The sequence below is a fragment of the Paramormyrops kingsleyae genome, chromosome 1 (genome assembly GCF_048594095.1).
Source record: "Paramormyrops kingsleyae isolate MSU_618 chromosome 1, PKINGS_0.4, whole genome shotgun sequence".
Classification (NCBI taxonomy): domain Eukaryota; kingdom Metazoa; phylum Chordata; class Actinopteri; order Osteoglossiformes; family Mormyridae; genus Paramormyrops; species Paramormyrops kingsleyae.
This window is the reverse complement of record NC_132797.1, coordinates 77,005,643-77,021,338: the sequence shown is the minus strand read 5'-3', so window position 1 is coordinate 77,021,338 and position 15,696 is coordinate 77,005,643. Positions and strand designations below refer to the sequence as shown.

At 42.7% G+C, this 15,696-nt stretch overlaps 1 protein-coding gene and 1 long non-coding RNA gene across 5 annotated transcripts in view; both read right to left on the bottom strand.

The window, feature by feature from the left end:
* The window catches only part of LOC111859661 (heparan-sulfate 6-O-sulfotransferase 3-B-like), a 28,020-nt gene that overhangs the window by 9,565 nt on the left and 2,759 nt on the right, over nt 1-15,696 (bottom strand). The window contains exons 2-3 of one of the 3 annotated variants that reach the window (XM_023842532.2): nt 11,182-11,386; nt 10,166-10,211 (exon numbers count right to left, since the gene is read on the bottom strand). The exons of 1 other annotated variant lie outside the window; for it this stretch is intronic. In XM_023842532.2, coding sequence (XP_023698300.1) covers nt 10,166-10,211; nt 11,182-11,251 — 116 coding nt within the window. In that variant the 5' untranslated portion in view covers nt 11,252-11,386. Of the gene's footprint in view, nt 1-10,165; nt 10,212-11,181; nt 11,494-15,696 lie in introns of all 3 variants that reach the window. One more of the 3 variants, XM_072700049.1, reaches the window with a different exon arrangement.
* Nucleotides 2,262-5,090, bottom strand: LOC140578550 (uncharacterized). Of its 2 annotated transcripts, XR_011982820.1 has the most exons (3): nt 4,279-5,090; nt 4,108-4,175; nt 2,262-4,012 (listed from the first exon to the last, which is right to left on the bottom strand). It is a non-coding gene; the product is annotated as an uncharacterized lncRNA (long non-coding RNA). The 2 variants fall into 2 exon arrangements; XR_011982819.1 differs by having other exon boundaries at nt 4,108-5,090.

Here is a 15,696-nt window from a genome sequence, read left to right as displayed (position 1 = left end):
TCTATTTGTATTTAGACAAATATATTGGGAATAAAGCGTTGTGTTTTAAAAGGCAGACATTGAGGTCGAATTTAAATTGGTCACAATTGTATTGTTTTCCGCAGCTAGAAGTGTCGGCTGAGGTTGATTTTAATTGGCATGTCAGTTTAGGATTCTTGCAGACTACATTTTTCCATGAGACGTTTCCACGAAATTGTCATATAGGCCTATAACAGGCCTTCAGAAATTCATCACACACTGTCTGATATTACATTACAATTCATAAAATGCCCGGGGTGAACCTAAAACAAAGGAAGATGACGCTTCACGATTCTAATACACATATCACTTAATTTCAGAGTACCGCAATTCACTACATAACTTCTACTGCAAGAATCCTAAACTGACATGCCAATTAAAATCAACCTCAGCCGACACTTCTAGCTGCGGAAAACAATACAATTGTGACCAATTTAAATTCGACCTCAATGTCTGCCTTTTAAAACACAACGCTTTATTCCCAATATATTTGTCTAAATACAAATAGATTTCAAAATGCTGTCGATTGTTGAGCAACACATGATCTGTCTATACGTACCGGCGACTGGTTTGTTCCGCTGATATAATCATGTTACTTTGTTAGCTTTAACATGTGGTGACATTTCAGTGCCATTGTTTTAAAATACTCTGATTGGTGACTACAGTAAATCAGAACTATAATGTAAGGTGATTAGAGGCTACTTGAAATTAAAAAAATAAAAATGTAAACAAAACCGTATGAGCCTTTAACTGTTTTACGTTAAAGAAAGCGTCCATGTTTGTCGCTATACTTAAACACATGTTGGCATAGGCGCATGTACTTTATTGTCCCCACGACCGTACGCTTCTCCATCACCTATCAAACACTAGGCCGACTGTGCTTAGGTAACCACACACACACACACACACACACACACACACACACACACACAACATGCAAACCAGAAAAATATGCACATGCTTCTGGGGGATTTCAATAGTTTTGTACGTTTATTTATTTATTTTTTTTAATGGTGATTAGGTTTTCTTCTAAACCGTGTATGTACTAAATGAAAAAGACCAGCTAAAAATGTTATTGCTAGCCAGCTTTCTATAAGAGTCAGCAAAACCCTGACACTGCAGCATTAATAAGCGCAAATATACACGCTCCTGGCTAAAGTGTCTCGGGGATAGATAGCCGCACCTTAAGAATGTCAGAGCCCCGACCGTTCGCAGCATTACATCAGCTAGCAGCTCGTGCGCCTCACGGCGGACTCCCTGGTGCTCAGAGCCATTGTGTCCGACATATTATGAATGAATGAAATGCCTTTTTATTGTCACTATACTCATGTACAATGAGAATAAAAAGCAGATCCTCCAGTGCAAACATGCATGTAGAACACACAACAAACAATAAACAAATAGTGCAAAAAAGTGCAAAACGTTCTGCGGTGCTATATATATACATATGGAAGGAACAAATAACTGTGTAGGTTATTGCCGCTGCCATTTCCCTTGTTATCCGATAAGTGGTAAAGTAAGAAAATGAATCTTTGTTCACATTTCGCACAGAAATCTCACTGCAAAGTGGATGACGACTGGTTCTGTTGAATTAGGTCTAAGTTTCATTAAGAGTCAAACACGGTGCAGCTCAGTCACCACTGTTAACTTAACATACCGTCCTCAGTAAACATCTCAAATCAGGCGCCCGGATGTCTTAAGTATAGGCCGCGGGGTCACCTTGTAGGAAAACCATTTACTAGAAAGCCGTCTTTATTAAAAATAACTAAAGCTTTATTCTTCAAAGTTTTTAATGTGTTTTCATGCGACCGCTAAATGCAGTTTACAAGCTCCTACTGTTATAAATAAAATGCTATTAAACCAGGTGCACTCGAAGTTACAGCTTTTGATGCTTCAGCTAAAAAACAATTTTGGAAAACTCAGCATATAATGAATGGAAAGAATGATTACAGATTCGTTGATACACAAAATGCTGGTGGATCGTTCTTTCACGGCGGAGACATTCTCTTGCGATGGACCTGACCCTACACTGGGTACATGGGGACCATTGCTGAAGTAAGGATCTAATGCGTAGCTAGGTGTCGAGTCTCACGGTTAAAAACCCCAGTCCCCGTGTGGCTCAGGGTTCAAAAGCTGCTAAAGATTGGTAGATTCCACGAGAGGTACCCCTTTTAAATACGCTTTATTCCCACCATCCCGCAAATATTAGCACATTTTAAAAACATGACCGTGCTGCATACATATAACAAAATGTATGTACAACTTTTATTTTGAATAATAAAATACCTGTACATGTTGCATTTTAAAACTCATTTGATAAATGTACACACACGTTTTTGTACAAGTTTGAAAAATAAAACACACGTGTACATGTTACATTTTAAAACCCTTGTGCAACTTTGAAAATAATAAAAAAAAACTTCATGTTATATTAACAAAATCTGCTTTGATAAAGAGCCTACAAATTTTTTGCAACTTTGTTTTTGTAAAATAAAAGCCACGTTCATATTAGATTTCAAAACTGATTCGCAAAATGAATGCATAAAACTTTGTACAAACATGCTTGCGCTGCGTACACATAACAAACCGTTTTTGTACAACGCGTCTAGAAAATAAAACACCCGAACATTTTTAAAGCATCTGTACATCTTACTTTGAAAAACTTTCATGTTACATTTTTTAAAACATCTGTACATCTTACTTTGAAAAACTTTCATGTTACATTTTAAAACATCTGTACATCTTACTTTGAAAAACTTTCATGTTACATTTTAAAACATCTGTACATCTTACTTTGAAAAACTTTCATATTACATTTTAAAACATCTGTACATCTTTGAAACACTTTCATGTTACACTAACAAATTCATTCGATGAAATATTTTTAAAGACTTACAACACCCTTTTTGCGATGCTGCTAGTTTTACATTTCGGTATCCAAAAGGCAGTTTCCCCACTAGGCAACAATCTGCGTTTGTCGTAGACGTCCCTGACATTTTTATTGAGGTCTATTAAACGTTTTCACGTCGCGTTTGATTTTGTTATAGTGCGGCATTATGGGGAATTATCCCGCTGCCTTTCATTTAACACGCTTAACCTTCGGCCTATGTTAGCTTTCTGTTCCTGTCTCTTATGTTAGACGGGTCGGTGTCAAGCAGCACGTGTCTTACAGTACATCAGCCATAAGATACCCTCAAAACAATTATTTATCATCCAATTTGTTTCTTACTTCTTGGTTACCTTGTTAGGCTTCCTTATCCATGAAAAGATTGGTTTTAATATTTTTGGTGTGGCTTTCTGGACCTTTCTTTTGACAGCATTCCTCTCGTTTTCAATAAAAAATAATGATAAAATAAACCTCTAGAGAATTATATAAATAAACTGAACTGGTCTTATCTTACCTTACATGTGTGGGGATGCCTTACCTTGATTTTGTTTTAATTTATTTAGTTTAAATAGAGATTCCTGACAAAGTCAAAAAACTTTGATGCAGTATATATTTCGAAAAAAAAGGTTCTTGGGTGTGCTATATAGAACTATAGGGGTTCTAACCAGAGGAAATATAACCATTGCCTTCAAAAAGGTGCCATTTCTTTTAATTGAGAATGTCCAAGGAGTGTCATATATGTACCAAGCTAAAAGGTTCAATATGGAGCCTTTTGTTTTAAGAGTATGCACAAATATATGTGGTGCTTTTATGCATGTTAAACTTAAAAATGGGTCGGTGCCGACCCTATCAGCACCGGAAGGTTATTAATAATGTCTCTAAGGATGGTAGCAAACAGGGCTCTTGGGCCGTCGCTTCACCAGACGCTGCGGGTGGCGAGTCGTGTTGAGCAAAGTAAACCGCATCATTTTCATCATTATTAGCGTTGTTGATGTTGTCTATTTCATTTAATAGCGCTTCAGGTATAGGAGGGGGGGTGTTGCTCCATCCATACCTGCTGATTCAGGTCTTGCGTAGATTTTCTCTTGACCGGTCCGTGCCGTCTCTCTTGTACATAAAATAATAGAGAATACCTATTATTAGAATAAGTTATTTTTAATGTATAGCGTTTATCATATGTATAAAAGAAATAATATACTCACTATATGGAGTTTTCTATCCGCAGTGTCTCCCGTAGAGAAAAAAAAACAAACCCAAAATAGCTGAATCTCTAAAAATAAAATAATTATTTTAAGTTATTTTATTGTATTGTGTTTATCATAAAACACGCGTAAAATATCATAAAACACGCGTAAAAGAAATAATATACTTACTCTATGCAGGTCCCATGTAGTTTTCTCTTTCCAGTAGGGCAATGCCTTGATGATACGGGGTGTGGGGTACTTGTGTCTCTTTACCAAAGGAGGGGGACCCTTCTCAAGGTAATAAAAATTTCACCGGTTGCTTACTTTTTAGGATTCTTTAAGGAGAAATATACGTCCTGTCAAGTTTTATCTGTTGTCTATTTCGATGTACGTTTTAACTGCGTAGACGGTATGGGGGGAGTCGGGGGGAAAAGACAAAATTTACTGAAATACAAAATGTCAAACTTGATGTGTGGCGGGGAGTCGGGGGGAAAAGACAAAACTTTTAACAAAATTTACTGAAATACAAAGTGTCAAACTTGATCTGTGCCCCAAATTACAGTTTGACCGGGATTTGACCTATCGGGATGTACATAGGTTGCATGAGGAAAAACACAAGGCCAAACTGCTACTGCTGCAGGGGGGTGTCGGCTTTCACACACACACACACACACACACACAGATGGTCAAACTACTGCTAAGCGTTTTTTACTGGACGTCAGACCCAGCTCCTCCTCTCATTCTTAGCTCCAACTTGGTCATTCTCACAGGATTTCTTTCAGTCTCGCGCAGCACAACTCTCAGCTCTCCGGCATCGCTCTCTCCGAGTCCTTTGCGGATTATCCAAAGCCACGGGACCTTACCACGGTACCGCACCAGACACAGCATCGCTCTCTCAGAGCCCTTTTCTACAGATTCTCCAAAGCCACGGACCTTACCACGGTGGTACAGCGTACGCTCACACTCCATCAGGTAACCCACCCCCACTCAGACCCAGTGTTTGAGACCTTAACCCCCCTGCTCAGTCCCCTGCTCGGCACCCGGTGGATGCAGACAAAACAACACACTCATAAGCACTCTACTCAATATAAAATAATAATAATTACATTATAATAAATAATTAAATTATAATAAATAATTAAATTATAATAATTATAATAAATAAATAAACTATATACAAATAAACCCCTATCCCAACGTCACAGCCAGGTGACGTCACGCCCCAGAACCGCCCATCCAGTGAACTTTTGACCCGTGACCTTTATGACCTTTGGGTCATAAATCTTTTTGAAAGAAGCGGTATTCTATCTCTCTCTCTTATGTATTTTAAGTCCAGGCTCTAAAAGGCCAGGATTTCATTAAGCTGGGGATTTGTTGCTGCTAGTGTTCAAGCAAGGAGGCTTTGTCTAGTGCAGGGATGACAAACTGCAGTCCTGGGGGGCCGGAGCCCTGTGTAGCTTAGTTCTTAGTATTTGAGGGACAAAGAAACACCTTTGATCGTGTTGCCCCTGAAAAGTTCAGTTTGTGTCTTTAAAATTTGGACTGGTGGTACATTTTATGCTTTTTAAACTGATGGTCAGTTGAGGCAGAGATGGTCAATCTGCCTGCACATTATATAAGTTACGTTGGTGTGTATAATGAACGTTCCATCTATGAAACACCGTTCAGTCCAAATGCTGTCCCCTGGAGCAAATCCAGAGTGATTCTGCAGCCCTGGCAGAATGATGATGATCCATGAATTTTGTAACATTTTCATTTTATCCCTGTGAAAAAAAACCATCAGCAGGCATTCATATTCATAGGAGTCTAGGAGGGCTGGTAGCAGCAAGGTGAATGATTGCTACGGAAGAGTGTGTGTGTGAGTGCTTGTCACTATGTCTGTGTGTTAGTCTGTGTGTGTGTGTGTGTGTGCGTGTCTGTGTGTGTGTGTGGTCCAGGTATACCTTACCTGGTGGGGACCAAATGTCCTCACAAGGTGATGAATTCCCATGTTTTTTTTTAACAACTCTATTTTATAAAAATCCTTGACTGCAATGGAAAAACAAAAAATGCAAGACACAGACAGACACTGAACTGGCCATGTGAAACATCTTTCTGTAACATCTTCATTCTGTCTTAATAAACTGCTTAAGCTTATGGAGTAGAATTAATGTTTCCGCAAGGCCGACTACTGAGAAGGGAGGAATGAACCTCCAGATGTTGAAGTGGAGTATATGATGAAAAATCTCAGTGAATATCTGGACACAGCTTGATGTTTGAAGTTGACTGCTGCTGACATCCATGAGAAGTATGCTATCAATACAGATTCATTTGGCATTTGGTCTTTGGATGACATGCGAAGATCATGGGGAAAAGCACAGCGCATCGGAGATGGGAGAAAAACGGTTGCAGTGGACACTTGTTGTGCTGTGTCAGATTCGCCGTCGGAAAGATGTGATTGCATAAACTAACGCTGACCGAGAACAGAAAAGTTTGCATGAGCAAGTTGCTGCTTTAACTGATGTTGTCCGTGAAATGAACAGCTGTCTGACAGAGAGAGAGAGCTGGTAGAAGAGCAAGCTGCGCGTGCGAGTGCCGATGCTGCGCGTGCGAGTGCCGATGCTGCGCGTGCGAGTGCCGATGCTGTGCGTGCGCGTGCTGATGCTGCACGTGCGAGGGCAGAAGAGGAGAGAGATGCTTTATTGAGGGAGTTAGCGAACTGCAGAGCCGAGATGAGCAAAAATCATATTGCTTTGTTAACAAATCAGCTGCAAATGGCTTTGAATGCAGGAAACACTAAGCGACCCCTGGGGGTTGGAGCAACCACATGGGTAACTCCACCTATTCCTCCTCCAACACCAGCCCTGCCTTTGACTGCTCTTCTACCTGTCCCTCCTGCACCCCCTCCTCCACAAGTGCCCATGCCAGCAGACCAGCTGCATCCTGCTGAAAGTCAGAAAAAGGATCGGAAAGAACATCGTCTCACACTGGCCGAAGAATTAAAGGCCACAATGGAAAAAAGAAGCGCTCCCTAGTGGTAACTTTAAGTACTACATCAGTGACACATCCCAGTGCAGCATCACCAGTGGTGTCTCCAAGCACTACATCTGAAGTAATGGTTGATACATCTGCAAGTGATGAGACATCAGAAGAAGTAGCCCGACTCATCGGCCTTGCTCCTCTGAGAACAAAAAGATTCAAAGCAAGAAAATAAGAGGATGGAACATGTGTACACTCATGAAGTGGCAGACCTGGAGAAAATAGATAAATGGTCCAAGGAGCTCCCACATCCGAAAAAGGGGGGCCTGAAGACATGGACTGAATTATCTCAGCTGAAGAATATCTACAGCTTACATCCAAATAATGATGTTCAAGTCCTTTCAGTGATGGTTTCAGCTGACCAAGCTTGCGAGTTGTCTGAAGAGGTCATGAGGAGTCTGGGCAATGAAGGTCAAGAATTAGCAGATGGATGGGCCTGCATTAGAAGATGGCTCGAGAAGTTTAAATCCACACACATTTATTGGGCAAAGGTGTCTGACTGCTATCAAAAATCTTCAGAAGAAGTGAGCGAGTTTGCAGAACGCTTCAAACAGGTCTGGCTGGAATACGCTGGGGTGCTAGAAGTCACTGAAGAGAACTACGAGACATCTCATTATGGTCCACTCAAGACCACATTTGTGGATGGACTGAAAACTGAATTGGCAAAGATGCTAAAGGTGTCCCGCCCAGACTGGAAGGAAGATGCAGACATGCGCAGACTGGTCCGCTTGGCCGGCAATATTAAAAATGACATTGTAACTAGGATCAGAATGGGACAGCTTGAAAGGACGGAGAAAAATAAGAATGACAGAACTAAGGGGAGTGACAGAGCTAAGAGAAAGTGTAATGTATGTGACAGAACAGGCCATTGGGCAAAAGCCTGTCATTACAAGGGAAATGCCTGTTCTGGAACCAAAGAACATGGCACTAATGAGACAGATGTCAATGCAAGGTTCCAACAGCTAACAATGGAACAGAAGACATGGCTCCTGAGTGCCATCGAGCCAAAAAACTAGACATGACTGCTTTACAGCCAATGCTGGCACTGTTGGAGCAAAAAGATGATGGACTTTATGCCAGTATAAAATTAAGACAGCATGAGGTTGAATTCCTAATAGACACAGGAGCAGAGCTCACCTGCATTCCAACTAATGTGGCTAAATACTGCAAGGTTCTCCTGGGTGCAACTAGCAAACGTGTAAACACAGCTGGAGATGAAAGTTTTAAGATGGTGAGGTCACAACCAACTGAAGTACAAATTAGGCCACTCACAAAGACAATTGACATGTGGGTGGGGCCTGTCACAACACCGCTTTTGGGCATTGATTCATCATTCAGCATTAAACGAGGAAAAGTCACCGGGAACTTAAGATGCCTCAAGAAAGACCAGTTAAAGAATCACCCTATCTGGTCAGATGACAACTACTCACAACTAAATTGTCACTTGTTCCCAACGTGTGAGTTAAATAAAGGACTATATTTCTTGATGTAACCACAAGAGAATGCAGAGTGTGCAAAAATTCTCTCACCCAAACAGCAAAACCATCCCAGGTCTTAGTGTCTTGTCCCTGAAAAGAATATTTAGCAGTAGAAATAGGTACCTATAGGTAGGTAAATATCCCAGTCTGTCATCTGCTTATACTGGGCATTTTATTGACTGTAGAAATGCCCTTCCAAGGATTTGATTAAACTTCGATTAAACTTTCCCCACTTGGATCCACTTAACTGGGAGTCAGGTGCAATTGTCTGATTTGCTGTAAATGCAATAAAAATTGTACTATTGTTGTTCCTTCACAATTGACTTCATCAAATATAAAACTACAAAATAAACATAAACCATTCCAAGTTACTCAGGTTCCAAAGGTCTGTTCATGAACACGAACACAGTTTGAACAGAATTTCTGCTCACTCCCGTCTGCTGGTCTAGCTGGCGTCACCACACCTTCTTACACAGACTTACCCAGTGAGTCACCCAGTAGCGCCCTCACACTGGTGTGTTATGCAGGACTTAACAATGGGTCAGCTGCACAGCATGTAATGCACAGCAGTGGAAAGGCTAGCATATGTGACTGGCACAATGTAATGGTTAGCTGACTGGGATACTAACTAGCTGATGGTGAATGTTAGTTATACACAGGAAAATGCTATGACCATTCGTAACTTGAAATGTTTGTAAGTCGTTATTCAACATCATTTTAAAGGTATACGCAAGTACAAAGAACTAGGATGCTGGGGGTACGCACGCTATGCTGCTGCGCGGCGGGAGTAGCGGTCAGAAGTCGTACTAGGAGGAATTGGCGCACAGAAAAAAAAATTGATGTTGCAAACGGGAGGCCAAGGAACACAATTTGGACTTGCAGTCCTCTTTGTTCGTATGTCTGAAAGTTCATAAGTAGAGGAGCATCTGTATATAGATGTCAGATGCTATTTGCACGCAGGTGCATATACTGGTTGGCGACTCCCCAGGGCTGACCCTCAGTCCTGTTCCATCCCCTTTGAGTGCCCATCTATCTGTCGCAGCCAGGTGTTACGCGGGCATCCCCTTGGCCTGGTTCAGCTGTTCAGGTCCTCAGGACCACATGGCCATAGTGCCGTAACTGATGCTCCCTGACAATGCAGGTAATGTGCCCATTCGGGTCCATGAGCAACCACTTGTTCATCACAAAGTCAAACCAGTGGTACCCAAGGATTCTCCAGATAGATACAACACCAAAGGAGTCCAGTCTTCATCTTAGGTCACCGGATAGCATCCATGTCTTGGAGCCATACAGCAAGACAGGAAGCACCAAGATTCTAAAGACTTGGGCCTTTGCCCTAATTATGCTATGAGAATACAAAAAATTCATCAAATAATCTTTGCGGAATTCTATCATTTTATTAGCTAGGCCATCAAAAACTGTTTTGATCAGAGCCTGTTTCTATGGTCAAATATACGATATCATGATTCTTTCAAGTGCTGCTCAAGAACTTTTATGAATGTCATTCAGACAAATGGGGAAGATGGTGTCATATAGAAACCTAATATTTCGTGCCAGGTGGGAGTGGTGAGGCTAGTTACCTCTGATAGAATGGTTCAGGTGGGAGGGGCTGTGTCTCTGATCTTCCTATATCAAGGAAAAAGGATTAAATAACAATTGACCACAGATGGCTGAATGTCAAATCAGAAGTGTATGGTGGTAAGGGGTGGAAGACAGAATTACAGTAAATAACATAACACCTATTCAGAAATACCTAAACAACTGCAGCAGATTACTTCCTGAAATTTCCTGTAATTATGTGTATGTGGTAAAAGCCATTTTCTTTCCTTTGCTGAGAATACATTGAAGATAATGAAAGGTTAACAATAATCAATGCAAATGTTTTAATTAAATGTTTACAGAGACATTTTTGCATGAACAAATAGCTAGAGTGCCTACATTTCAATTGCATAGCAATTATATCAGTTGTGTTTACTTATTTAATTAATCGTCTCATCAGGCCAGGACTGCAGTGTTATATTGTCATTTCAGAGAAAACTTCCATGCACTTGCACTCACACATGATTTTTTTAAGTGAAACTTTGCTCTCTGGCAAAATCTTGCATCATGCAAGCATGCACAAAGCTGATTCTCATTTCTCTGCAGGAAATTTCAACAGACTGCAGGGCATCAAACATATTAAAATATCTAGATCCACTCTGCTTCCCAAGAGTATGAGTGAATGTACCAGCATCATGTGCAGAAGAGAGAGAAAGATGACATCAGCAGGGAATGATAAGGAAGTTTCAAGGGAGAATCTGATTGCCCTGGAAATTCACGAACCAAGGAAATCAGAGATAATGCTTGGAGGGCAGATAATATGGTTGTAATAGACAGATTATTTTAAATTATTCCTGTACCTATTGTCAAGCCCACGGAGGCGGGTCAACCAGGTGTCGGGGATTAGGGACTAATTATCTCCCTTATTTAAGGAAGGAACAGTACACAAGCCAACTGCGAAGTATTGTGCTTATGACAAGCCTTACCGAGCATTCTTCTGTCTCCAGTTCTCCTTTACTCAAGTTCCTTGCCTGTTTACCTTTTGTGAAACCCTTACCTCTTATCCCTTGCCTCCTCAGTCCCGTTCCCGTACTTGAGTCTCCAGTCCTGCTGAGCCCGGCTTTCATCGTCGTCCAACCCTCCTGTCACCCCGTATTGTGTGTGTACTCGTCGGACGGACTCCACAGCTTTCGACCCACGCTCTCGTCCCTCGACCACGATTACCGCTCGCCCCGTTTGGACCTGAGTGCCCGGCTTTCCGCCTGTATTAAGAGAACTCTGGTCTGTAACTGTTTGATCTGTGCTCTATTAAAACCGGCTTTCCCCGTACTTCTGGATCCGTGTTTCCCTCGCCAGCTCGGTGTGACACCTATTAGCAAAAAAGAAAACAAATAAATTGTAATTTCAGGCTCCATTCCTGAGTCCAAATGAAGATTGAGTATGAGATGGAGTAGGAGGGGCTGCTGGGAAGGGGCCCTAACAGGGATGTGACGCTATCAACCAGCCCCCCATCCCCGAGACACACTGTTACAGTACGGCCATAAGAGAAAAATGATGTATATGTTGTCATGGGGGAAAGATTAAGCCTGTTACAATCAATGCACTTGTGATATGATTTAGTTGCAGGTATGGTTACTGGTGACGGACACTTAGCTTGGACGTGGATATTGCCAAAACAATAAACAAAACACCTCTGCCTAAATAACGAGACTTTATATTCTGCCAAAATAAAAAGAAACTCAAAACAGTACACTAAACGTAACTTCCTAACTAACCCAAAAACAAGGACAAACAGTGCAAAGAAACAATGGCATCCATGTCCTACAGTCCAAATGGAACAAAAGTAACATTTAATCTACAAACAGATACCAGGGCAAACAAGACAAAGAAAGGGAAAGCAATATTATCATCTGTGTCCAGGGAAGCAGAACAAAACGCCATGAAGTCGGGTAAAAAAGTAGGTGTATTCGGGGAAATTTCCAAACACTGGATGAAACGCAAAAAAATGTCAATGACCAGAACAGGGGTAAGATGGACACTGAAGCACTAAATACACAGAAACAATTAACAACAACTAGAAACAGCCGAGAACACCGGGATTCCACACGGGGTAACAAGGGGGCATGGCACACAGGAGGGTCGGACGAGCAGGTCATGACAGAGCCCGGTGTGCACGCCAAAGGGACCGGAGGGAACGGTACTGGGGACAGGACAGGACCTGGGGAAACAAAAGCAAAAACATCAACAGATCACAGGAAACAGGACTGACACGCAAAACAGGGACCAAGACAACAACTAGGACCAAGAGACTAAGGGGAACACAGGGAGACACAGGGACACCAAAAACGGAAACAGAGAACCCAAGGAGGGGAACAATGGAGGGACAACAGGAGGAGCAAACACAGGGGACAGGGAAGCAAAGGGCGGCGGGAAGCAGGGAGCCAGAGGGAACCCCGGCTAGCAGATGGTGGGAGCCGTAGGGGCAGCAGGCAACCATGAAGCCGGAGCAGGAGGGACCCTAGGCGACCACGAGGTAGGCGCCAGAGGGGACGACGAAGGGGGTGCAGAGCAAGACGGAGGGACAGACAGAGGGGACGAGGACAGAGGTGAAGTGGACACCGGAAGAGGTGAGAAGGTAGCAGAAGGGGACACCGGAGGAGGCGAGAAGGGATCAAAAGCCACGGCAAGGCATAGCCACGGCTGGCGAAGGCACTGGCGACCAACGAGTCAGAACAGGGGTCACCGCAGGTGACTGCTGAGCTGAAGCAGGGGGCACCGCAGGCGACTACTGAAACGCTGGAGGCAGCACCGAAGGCGGCTGACGAGATGCCGCTGGAGGCACCGGAGGCGACCGCCGAGCTGGAGCCAGATGGACCGCAGGGGATTGAAAATTGACACCCCATGCTCCTCTCTGCACTGCAATGCTCAGACAAAAACACTCCTGATAGTCACTTCCAGCATCAACTAATACTTATGGGAAGATTAAAAACTTAGAACTTAAAGAAACTTAGAGAGATTACTTAGAAACATGTAATCACTCAAGCATAATCCATAAGCAATATGAAGTAGGAAAAGTCTAGTGTCCGTCATATCGGAATCTTTATTTTAATTCACATTTTGTTTATTCATCCTCCCCAATGCCCCCCCCCCCCCCAGCTGAATCTGTATCTACCTACAAAGTTTCCCCTGACTTTGCACTCCACAGGAAGCAGTGATGCAGAAGGCCTCGCTCTCTGTTCATGCTCTCATCAGCTGACAGCTATTTTCTGCAGTGTGAGTCACTCAGCGCAGTGGTGGGAGATTGAGTTAAATCCCTGGACACCAGGTATGCAGCTGCTGGCTGAGATGCCCCAGCCACCTTGGAGGAAAAAAACGTGCAAAGCGCCCAGTTTGGCGCAAGAGTTCCGCTAATTACCACTCTGTCCTAGTTGGTGTGACTGCTTGCTGACACCGGGGGCTGTCGGCAGAAATGCCCCCTGTCAGTGAGCAGCGAATAGACGAGCCCATCGTCCACATCTCTAGCTTCCTTAAAATGCTCCTTAAACCAAAGGTCATGAAATCCTCCCCCAGAAAAACACTATGCTCTGATACTGTACCTACACATAAATATGCCTGGGCCTGCCTGCACTAAGAAAACCTGATTCATTCTGTCTGGAAGCTATATGTTCTACTATAACTCTTTTATGCTCCACCCCAGTGACGCACATGGATGTCAACCCCTATGTGGGAAAAAATGAAAAAACCACCCCTTTCCAGTATACAGCACCCCCTCACCACCCCCCTAAGCTGTTCTGTGTAACTTCACTCCTACTGACTATATCAGGGGTAATGGTGGACTCTGATATGGACCATTTGATCAATCCTCCCACTCTGTGGCCTCTGTGACCCCCCCCCCCCTAACTTGTCAACATTCTGCTCTGTAAATTTTATCTTCAGCAATCAATTGATGATTTTATTGGTTGGTAAATTTTATTGCCAGGGACTGCTCACTTTCTCTAAGGAAGATTAAAAAGCAACACCTGGACTTGAACCCCCGTGTCATCTGCTGTTTTGAGTTGTTTTCATTATTCCTGTGTATTTAAGTCTGCGTTAGAGTATGTTTTTCATTTGCGCTCTTGTGTTCCTGAATCAGCGCCAACAGCAATGTAGTCACAGCCCTTGTCCGTTTACCTCGATATGTTGTACACCCGGACAGGTACACACTGCCTGGGACTTAAGTGTGTGACCAACGTGTCTTTGCACGACAGTCCTTTAAGAATACCAAACGTCATTGTCACTGTTTGCTGAGCTCGAGGGAGCCTCGTCCACTGAGAATTCTGTAGAGGTACATAGTACTCTCAGTGACCTCTTACTAATGACTTCTACAGGCTTAGCATCATTCACTGGACTTAAATTCCACACTACAGCAGAAATATCTGAATAGCTATGTTCAGATATGGACCTGAATCTTCCTCAAGGTCAGCTGCTGTTTCTTCTCTGTCCACCATTTCCTGTCTGTAGATGAATTATTGATGTTTCTTGACAGACTTCTGAGGACTAAGATAAGTTTTGTATTTTTCACTTGAATGGCAGAGAATTTGACCATGGGCACAGCTAGGTTTCATTCATATTGCCATACCCTGCTTAAGCTTGCAAAACCACTATTATTTATTATGTTGACAGATACTTCAGATTCAACAGCTATTCAACTGAAATAATAAGACTGAAGTGGTCATGGAAGGCTACATTGTAGTAAGATAATGTATCATCTTTGTTTCTGCAGGTCCTGTGCTGCCTATTGTCGTCAATCATAACATTTAGCCAGGGATGGGGGGGAATAGTAGATGGAGATTTCATCTCCAATTTCCAGAAACCTTCTCCTGCAGAGCTGCCATTATTTCAGTCCTTTCCAAACCAAAATCAATTTGGCTAAAAATGATAAACTGCATTTTACGATAATGTCAGGGTCAGCCCCTGTTGTCTCACTCTGTGTCCCTTCCCCGTTTGGCCAGCAGGCATTGCTGGTCATCCCGTCCTTTGTGCTAAGTCTGTGCCTGTCTGGCCATATGGCTCAATGCATTGAGCATGTGGTTGCCTGTGGTCATTGTTCACACTGCTTGTGTCTTTACCTGTCTGTAATTCCCCAGTGTTAGTTTCTGTTTCCTTGGTTAGTTCTTAGTTTCCATGTTTTTAGTTCCTTTGAGTTTAGTAGTTTCATCTGTTCCCTGTGTTCCTGGTCTTTGTTAATTAGCCTCACTTGTCCTGTGTTAGTCTCGTTAACCCTTTAGTATTTTAGTTCCTGCTTCTGTTTAGTTTCCCAGTGGTTCATTGTCGGTTGATGGTAGAAGGTTTATTGTGAAGGTTCGACTATTTGTGCTTGAGTATAGTATTCCCTGTGTTAGATGTTACCTGCCCTGTTTTTGTAGTAGTCTTTGTTTACTTTTGACCCCCCGTGGTCCATTGTTTTTGTTAGTCCTTTCTTGTGTTTTTAGTTCAGTAAAAGAAACCCTGTTTGTTTTTCTTGGAGCCGCCAGTGGGTCGTCCACCTATTTTGTGCCTATGTCATGCCACGTTCTCGCACCCGAGCCGCCCG